The sequence below is a fragment of the Galeopterus variegatus genome, unplaced genomic scaffold, assembly GCF_000696425.1.
Source record: "Galeopterus variegatus unplaced genomic scaffold, G_variegatus-3.0.2 Scaffold424, whole genome shotgun sequence".
Classification (NCBI taxonomy): Eukaryota; Metazoa; Chordata; class Mammalia; order Dermoptera; family Cynocephalidae; genus Galeopterus; species Galeopterus variegatus.
The window spans coordinates 18,419-28,181 of NW_007726535.1; the positions used below are offsets into that span (position 1 = coordinate 18,419).

Below are 9,763 nucleotides of genomic sequence, written 5' to 3' on the forward strand. Positions count from 1 at the left end.
AAGTTATTTTTAGGGGTTTTTCTTATAAATTTCTTCAATTTTGTTATGTGATTTCAGTTCTGAGCTTTTTAGAATACTTATGATGTCCAAGTACATCAGCTAAATGTGTCATGGATTTTCGACAGCCAGATTCCTGCAGGGAGGGCTGATGGTTGAGGTTGTTTCCCAAAGCTGCCCTTGCATGACACCTTATTGCCTCAGAGAAATTACTGTCATAAGGGCTGGTAGGTGTTTATTTTATTAGAGGAATGTCTCTTAACTAGATGGTCATATTTAAGTGCTCTATGGTACGTATGTGAAAGGATACTGTGCACTGGACTATTGGTTATTTGGGGTGTAAGAACCAGCTGTATACTGTCTGTCAGTTATTCTAAGTACAAACAACAGGCATTTTCTTTCTGGGAATTTTGCTTATCAAGTCAGTATAACCCAGTGGATTGAAGTGTAGGCTTTGGAGTTAGATCGTGATTGGGTCCTGCTTCTGCTTTTGATTAGCTGATCATGACCTTGGCCAAATTACCCAGTGCCTGTCAGCCTCAGTTTCTGCATCTTTTAAGTAGGGATAGTGACAAAGGGTGGTTGTGAGGTGTAAGTGAGGTAAAGGGCATGAATTATAGTGCCTTACATGTAGTTAGTGCCTTAATAAGTGGTAGCTGCTTTTATTATGGCTACTTTTTTTTCTGTTTAATGTTACTATTTTAGTGTGTGTTTATAATTATTTTAAAATTTAGTGTATTAAAAAACATTCTTTCCTTTCTTCTAGAGTTCCCCTGGGTGTGTTTTGGTCATTGTTCCTGGGCTGGGTCTGGTTACAGTTGCTTGAAGTGCCTGATCCTAATGTCATCCCACACTATGGAACTGGAGTGGTGCTGTTTGCTCTCTCAGCAGTAGTGGAACTTCTAGGAGAGCCCTTCTGGGTGTTGGCACAAGCACATATGTTTGTCACGCTTAAGGTCAGTGTGCCTTTTGCTGTGAATAGGAAATTCAAAGAATAAGGGAAAGTGTGGGAGGGATGTAAAGATTTTTCAGATTTTTTTCATGATTCTATTTAGTTGTATACTAATATTAACTTTTCTCTTTATCTTTTAAAATATATTATTTGATAAACAAAACAATATACATATAATGTGAGTAAATCTTAAAGCATAGTATACTGAAGATCCATGAACCTATCACTCAGCTTAAGAAGTAAAATACACTTATGTCCAGCTGTGTACTCCGCCCCCACCTCCAGAGTTACCACTACCCTGGACTTTTTATTTGTCATTCCTTTGCATCTTTACTTTTTGATAATGTTTGTAAAGTGCACCTTTACCATGTGTTTGCAGGTGATTGCTGAGAGCCTATCAGTAATACTCAAGAGTGTCCTGATAGCTTTTCTTGTGCTGTGGTTGCCTCACTGGGGACTGTACATTTTCTCTTTGGCCCAGGTAATAGTCATGGCTTTTACTTTTTATATACTCTGTGTTTCTGCATATGGTTTTTCTCCTTGTTTCCGCTTGTGGTTTAAATTCGCAGTATTCATGCATGTGGGGAAGACTGGAAGTGTTAGAAGGTAGCCTTGACATGGCTTCTCCTCTGGTTAACATGTCCATCCTGCTGCACACACTGACATCCCTGGTGTCCCCAGGGACCTGATGAGGGCCACACACTGGACCTTGTTGTCAAACATCAAAAACTCCTTTTAGACATTCTCTGGACAAGCACATGTCAAACTGATCTTTCATCATCTGACAGTTTTATGGAGAAGGAAAAATGCAGTAAGGGAGTGGGATGGGAATCAAATTGCATGTATATTATTTTCCCTGGATTTCAGTCAATTGTTTGCAGAATAGGAGGAAACTTTGCCAAGCCAGTTTCAAACTTAGATTGAAGTCTCACACGATTCACAGGGAATGAATCAAGTCAGAGCAAGTACATTTTGAGCTTTAGTAATTTTGGCTTTATTTCCATCTCATCATTTTCTAGCTCTAGTTTGTATTTCTAGTTCTAATAAAAATCTAAGTAGAAGTGCTATTTTTAAAATAAACCTAAGATCAGATAGTTACCAGAATATCTTATAGTACCAAGCAGTTCTTAGTTTTTATTAATTTATAGGAAGACAAATCAAGATTCTTAGTAATGATTTATGTGAAATTCTTTCTTGTGTCCTAGGCAAAAACTACAAATATAGTTTATATATTTAAATATACTTTATATATAGAACTCAGAAGAGCTAGATTTAAAATTAATAAGAATGAGAATTGCCTCCTAAAAGCCATTTGCAAACAGTTCATATTATAGAGGAGTTATCTGTGATTATTTTTTGCCATGTTTTATTGGATCTGGTGCTAGAGTTGTCATCATTCATCGTTGTTTTTGATGCACTCTCCCTAATAGGACAGGAAGGCCAAGGAGACACCAGGTTATCGGTTGACTGTTCTTGGGAAAGGCACTTGTATCATGACTTTCTGATTTTCACAGCTGCCACCCAGGACATGTCATAGATCATAGTTCAGCAAGGCCTATTGTGAATTTGTTTCCCTACCATAAGGAAACTTCTGAGAGCCCTCCTCTGTCAGGGTCTGTGTGACAGGACTAAGAGCTAGCAACACTGCATAGCAGCAGGTGATCCCTCTCCAGGGCACTGGGATTCCCTGTTGTCCAACCTGCCTCCAGGTTTCTCCTTAAGCTGGCCCCTGGTCCCATGACATCATATGTCAAATCAAAAGGTCACTCCAGAATATATAACGAACTCTTACAACTCAACAATAAAAAGGCATACCGTCCAGTTAAAAAGTGGGCAAAAGACTTGAATAGACATTTCTCTGAAGAAGGTATATTGCCAATAAACACATGAAAAGATGGTCAATGTCATTAGTCATTGGGGAAACCACAATGAGGTACCACGTCCTACCCGTTAGGATGGCTGCTACCAGAAAAACAGAAAGTAACAACTGTTGGTGAGGATGTGGAGAAATTGGGGCCGGCCCGGTGGCGCACTGGATAAGTGCGCCGCTTGGGAAGTGCGGCGGCGCTCCCGCCCGAGGATTCGGTTCCCACATACAGACCGGTTCCCGCTCACTGGCTGAGCGAGGCGCGGGAGCAACACCAAGGGTTGCGGTCCCGTTGCCGGTCCCCGGTCCGGTACGGGGGCAACACTGAGGGTTGCGATCCGTTGCCGGACACGGAAAAAGACAAAAGACCAAAAAAAAAAAAAAAAGGATGTGGAGAAATTGGAACACTTGTACATTGCTGGTCGGAATGTAAAATGATGTAGCCACTGGAGAAAACAATTGGACAGTTGCTCAAAAAGTTAAACATAGAAATACCATATGACCCAGCAATTCCACTCCTAAGCATACAAGAGTACTTCAAAAAGTTCGTGGAAAGATTTGTATTATCTTTTTATAAAATTAATTTATTATTATTATTATTTTTACGTTCTAAGATATGGAGCAGTTGAGGAGAAGAGAGGAATGGGGAGAGGGATAGGGTAGGAAAAAGAGGAAGGAAGGAGGGGGAGCTAATGGAGGCCCATGGCACCCCCCTCACTCTGGCAGGGGAGCCCAAGGGACTTGGCTGTATGTGGATGTTGGGGGGCCTGGCTGAGGCCCTTGGTCCTGCACCACCCCAGCTCACATATTATCTTTTAATTCTGTTTTTCCATGAACTTTTTAAAGTACCTTTGTATATACCCAAGAGAATTGAAAATAGGTGTTCAAAGAAAAACTTGTACACAAATGTTCATAGCAACACTATTCACAACAGCCAAAAGGTAGAAACAACCCAGGTGTTCATCAACTGATGAATGAACAAACAAAGGGTGGTATATCTGTACAATGGAATATGATTCAGTCATAAAAATGAACTACTGATACATAGTACAACGTGGATGAACTTTGGAAACATTATATCAAATGAAAGAAGTCAGATACAAAAGGCCACATATTGTATGATTCCGTTAATATGTAATGTCCAAGATAGTCAAGTCCACAGAGACGGAGGGTAGATTAGTGGTTGCCAAGGGATAGCGAATGGGCAGTAACTGCTTAATGGGTACAGGGTTTCCTTTTGGGGTGATAGAAAATATTCTGGAATTAGTTAGTGGTGATGATTGCACAACAATGTGAATGTGCTAAGAGCCACCAAATTGTGCACTTTAAAGCAATTAAGGGCCGGCCCGTGGCTCACTCGGTAGAGTGCGGTGCTGATAACACCAAGGCCCCAGGTTCGGATCCCACATAGGGATGGCCGGTTCGCTCACTGGCTGAGTGTGGTGCTGACAACACCAAGTCAAGGGTTAAGATCCCCTTACCGGTCATCTTTTAAGAAAAAAAAAAAAAGCAGTTAAAATGGCGGATTTTATACTATGTGAATTTTTCCTCAATAAGAAAAAGGTGGGGAAGGGTCATATAGTTATGATAGTGTGCACTAAGACTGCCCATAGGCTGTTACTGTTTTTCTGAGGCTCTGGTCAGCAGGAAGATGAAGAGAGGTGGAAAGGGGGCAAAAGAAAGGGTACTCATCACAGAGGACGTTGGCATTAGGTGGTGTGGCTCACAGCAGTGCTGCTGATGTTTTAAGGGCTTGAGGCATGAAAGAAGAAGGATGGTGGATGGCGGGCTCTGTCTCAGATGTGGCTGGGAGTAGAGAGCAGAGAAGCCTAAACCTGCCAAACTGAGACTCTACTTTCTCCTTGCCATGTGCTATGACAGGACCAGTCTTGGTGATGCCACGTTAAACGCGGGGCCTGGAGGTTCCAGTCTTTCTTGAGCTAGTGTGCACTGCTCTTCTCAGGAAGGAAAGAGAGTAGAAGGGAGCTTGTGAAAAGGGGCTCTTTTGGATACTCCTTCCCAACCTGCAAACAAAGCCCTGGCTGCTGCTTCTGGTCAGAAGCCAGTTTTGTCCTGGATGAGTAGAGGGAGAGGTGGGTCCTCTTATCATCCTACTGTTTCCTCCCTAATCCTGTAGTAGCTCTTGTCCTGCCTGTGCACTGGGCAGAGCGTAGAGAGCCGGTAGCTCAATCCTGCTTTCTAATCATAAATGTCACAGGTTACTGGCCAGCTGCCTAAATAAATAAATAAACAAATGTCACAGGTTTCCAGGGTTTATAGAAAATCCACAGTTCCAAATGATGGCAAGACCCTGGATATTAGCACAGTCAGGACATGTGGATCTTCACAGTGTGCCATCTGGGTGGTAGAGCTGTGCCTTCAGCCAAATACAAATATTTTGAGAACTTACCTGACATTGTTGTGGCAGTTGAGTGAGTGGATGTCGGTTGTGGAAATTTTATGTTCTGCCTGCCTAAAAGAACTTATGTTCTTCCGCTTAAGTGAAGAATTTGGAACACTTTGCATTGGAGATGCTGCAGTGGAGCTGAGGCTGAGTGAACAGTGCTGTCTTCCAGAGAGTAAGGCATTGCTCAATAGAAAGTGCAGTTAATTAACACCGTTGTTTCTTGATTGGCCTTTGAAGTCAAATTTGTAGGCATATCTTAATTATGCCTATATTAAAACAGTTTAATGTAAACCCATTATTTTCTTTTTTCAGCTTTTCTATACCACAGTTCTGGTGCTCTGCTATGTTATTTATTTCACAATATTACTGGGTTCCCCAGAATCAACCAAGCAACAAACTCTTCCTGTCTCCAGAATAACCAATCTGTTACCCAATATTACAAGAAGTGGAGTAAGTAATACCTTTTATCTCTTATTTTAATCACAAATGCTGGTTATCCTTGAGAGAAAGAAACAGCAACTGGTTTATTGTTATAATGGTAAAGATCATTTTATAGCTCATATTTATTGAGTGCCTGCTATGTGCTAGTCCAGGGTTTCTAAATCTTAGCACTATTGACATTCTGGGCAGGACAGCTCTTTGTTGTAGGGACAGTCCTGTGTATTGTAGGATTTTTAGCAGCATCCCTGATCTCTACCAACTAGATACCAGTAGCAACCACCCCTCAGTGTAGCATCCCAAAATGTCTCCAGACACTGCCAAATGTCCTCTAGAGGGCAAAATTGCTTCCGATTGAGAACCACTGTGCTAGGCCCCATGCCAAGTGCTTTCCATGCCTTATTTAATGCTTCCAACTCTGAGAAGCTGACACTGTCACTATTTCTATTTCAGGGTTGAGATACTAAGGCTTAGTGAAAAAACACCTGCCCAAGGTGAAGGTCGGAGTGAGACGGGAGCCTGGAGGGGCTCTAATGCCAGCAGAGCGTGGGCTCTGACCACTGTCTTCCACTCTGTCTATTCTGCTGCGCCTTTTGGTTTTTCCTTGGATTGACCTCTAGCACAGACAGTCCAGAGTTCTGAGAAAGCTGGAATGATCCCTACATAGTGTCTTTATCTAGGTGTCAGGACAGCCTTTCAGTTGGCTCACTTTCTCATTTGTTAGATAAGAGTTCTGCATTCCGATCACCTAGATCTTACCTTTAATCTAAATCAGCATGACAATTTTTTTTTTTTTTTTTTTTTTAAAGATGACCGGTAAGGGGATCTTAACCCTTGACTTGGTGTTGTCAGCACCACGCTCACCCAGTGATCAACCGGCCATCCCTATATGGGATCCGAACCCGGGGCCTTGGTTTTATCAGCACCACACTCTCCCGAGTGAGCCACGGGCCGGCCCAGCATGACAATTTTGGATACTACTGTTCCTCATCTGCAGGCTTAGATGGTTAGGACTCAGGATTGCTTCTCTTGCTTGGAGCTTCTTCCATCTGCCACAGAGCAGGTCTGAGAGTGCAGAAAAGTTCCTCCTCCTCTGAGTGTTCCCCGGTACCCATCTGTACCAAGCCTGGTGAGCTTTCCATACTGGGTCAGTCCCTGTGCCCCAGCACTATTTTGAAAAGAAGCATTTGAACCATTAATATAAACAAAAAGAAGGTAATGAAAGAAACTGCCAAGTGTTTATTAAACCTGCAATGGGCTCAGAACTCTGAGCTTTAGTTTCTTTATCCATCAAATGGGGATAATAATACCTCCCTCCTAAGGTTTTGAGAGCCAGATGAGATGGGGCATGTAAAGTGCTTAACGCTATGGCCTGGCACAAGTAGGTATCTCTAAGTGACAGCTGATATCATCACCTTCATCTCAGTGCTGCTCTGAGAGCAGAGCTGGCTCCACTGGAACACCTGAGCAAGGCAAACATTGATGGCACTGGTGGGGAGAGCTGAGCAGTTTAATCTGGCAACCTGTCTCCTGTCCACACTGTCAGGACAGAAGTCCTGAGCGTTGCGTTTACCTGTCATACACATTGGCACTGTTCCTGCTGATGAATGGTAAGAGCCTGGCTCCATGCTTCATGCTAACTGGGATACAGACATGCAGGAGAGGTGATTCCTGGGCCTCAGGGAGCTTCCTATGGGTTTGGGAGGCAATAGGTATAGATCTGAAGCCTGCAAGACTCTCCAGACCTCAGGGTCTTCATTATTAAAATGAGATTGTTGGCCTGCATGACTTGTGAGGCCCCTCTGGAGACTTCAGGGATTCCATGGAAGTATTTGAACTTTTATAAAGAGCTGTTTATGATAACTCCCATCCTATTTCCATCCTATTCTTATAAAACTCCATCCTCCATACTTATTTAGCCTTATAATAAATTAATGATACCTCAAATAATGGTTGCCTTTTATATTCTTTGACACTTCTGAGTGATTTAATATGAGAGACCTAATATTTAGGGAAAGCTGAGGAATTTGACACAGCAAGCGTGTACTAAGCATTATTATATGTTAAGCACTGTACCAGGTACCCTGATTGGGGTCCCTGCCCTCAGAACTTGCATTGTGGTATGGAGATAGGATGTACTTAACTAACTGCACTGCAAGACAGTGTGTGTGTGTGTGTGTGTGTGTGTGTGTGTGTGTGTGTGTGTGTGTGTGTGTGTGTGTGTGTGTAGTGTTATCAAAGTAGAAGCACAGAGGAACGACTGATGAATTCCTTGTGGGAGCATCAAGGAAGGCTTCATGGAGGAAGCTGCTCTTGAGCTGGACCTTGACACATGGGTGGGCAGAGGTGAAATGTGTGTGGTGGAAATGGGAAGGGAGGAAGGAAGGAAGGAACTGTTAAGAAGGAAGAAAACTTCCTTAAGGCCTATTATATGCCCATCATTGTGTTAGAATTGGGAATGCAGAGGTGACTGGGGAACTTAGGTTGGCTGGACGGTTGGGGAAGGGAGAGAAAGCAAAATGTGGAAGGTTATGAAGGTGGTAAACCCAGCCTGCTGGGCTAGGGCCAGGTCATAGTGGCCTCAGTGCCTTTTTGGGCTTAATTCAGGGGCAGTGGAATCTAATGAAAGGTTTTTGAACAGTGCCATGATCTAATTGCCTGCGTTGAGGAGCTTACCATCTGTTACAGATTTATAGTGTCTTATTTTCTATCATTCAGTCCTCACACCAGCTCCATGAGGTGGGACATCCTATCCCATTTTGCAGATAAGAAAACCAAAGCTTAGTAAAGTTAAGTTCTTGCCCATGGTCTTTGCACTAATAACTAATAAGGAGCTGCAGTTTGAGCTCCAGTCTCCAAGCTTGACTCCCAAGCCCGAACCTACAATGAGGATGGGCTTTTTCGAGAAAAAGTTGGAAGCAAAAAGGCTCACTAGGAGGCTGTGGCAATCGTCCAGGTGAGAAGTAATGAGGACAGTGGGAGGATGGATGGAAATGGGAGGATGGACAAAGCTGGGGCAGTCCATAGCCCTGGAGCGGCTGGGATAAGTAGAGCAAGAGGGAGTGGAAGGAGTGCTGTGTGGGGTGGTGGAGGTGATGGAGGGCAGGGGACAGGGCTGTGGCCTCAGGCTCCCCAGTGACTCCTGTGAGTGTGGTAAGGTTGCAGCTGATCAGATCAGCCCGAGTCCGAAAAATTTGGGAAGTGCGAGTTAACTCAGGCTAAAGCACGATGTACCTCTGAGTTCTGACTGCAGACCCCTGGAGTTACTGCCATCCCTTTCACCATCCAAGCCTCAGCTTCTCCATCAGTACAGCGAGGCGGTGGAATACTGGTCAGTCCAGGGATTCCAGAGAAATTCACAGCTGTTCACATCAGCTCATCAATACCAGCCTAATCTTGTGAGATAGGCCTCTTTTGACCATCCCAAGTGACAAATCTACTCTGAACATCCATTCTGGACAGGATGGTGAAAGTCCACAGAATGTGCTTCCTCTTTTCTAGCACTTAGCAGACACCTCTGAGAAGAACCTCAATCTCAAGTTGGATTTCCTGCCTCTGTGCTTAATGAGCATTTTGGAGATAGTATGTGGCTGTTCCTTCTGAATGTGGTTTTTAGCATCTGTGGGCCCATTTAAATTGAAGGCATTAGGAGAATGAAATCCTCAAGTATGAGCTTGCAGATTAGATACACTGTCATGATTTCACTTTCCTAAAAATCTTTTTCTTTGAAGAACTCAATCATTGTCCCAAACCTATTCACAACCTATTTGCAAGTAGGCCTCATGGGCAAGCTGCAACTTTCATTTCTTTGAAAAGAGCACAGGTACTGTTGCACAGACCCTCCGAGGACCACTGTGGCATGAGGGCCAGGGGTGGAGGCAGTGTGAGAGGGAAAAGGTGCTGTGCCCACGTCTCCCCTGAATCTGACTGTGGGCAGAATCAATATCTGGGGATGCTGTGGTCCACAGTGCCCCCTAGTGGTGTTCAGTTGTCTGATGTTCTGTTCTGGGGAGAGGAGATGGCCTATTTTTTTGTTCGTTTGTTTGTTTTTTTGTTTTTTTTCGTGTCCGGCAACGGATCGCAACCCTCAGTGTCGCGCCCG

The 9,763-nt window shown here is 43.6% G+C and overlaps 1 protein-coding gene across 1 annotated transcript in view; it reads left to right on the top strand.

Moving 5' to 3' along the window:
- RFT1 (RFT1 homolog (S. cerevisiae)) overlaps window positions 1–9,763 on the top strand; it is a 46,297-nt gene that overhangs the window by 8,101 nt on the left and 28,433 nt on the right. Inside the window, exons 4-6 of the mRNA XM_008568599.1 lie at window positions 764–953; window positions 1,329–1,430; window positions 5,536–5,673. Of these exons, the coding sequence (XP_008566821.1) occupies window positions 764–953; window positions 1,329–1,430; window positions 5,536–5,673 (430 nt within the window). The remainder of the gene's footprint in view (window positions 1–763; window positions 954–1,328; window positions 1,431–5,535; window positions 5,674–9,763) is intronic.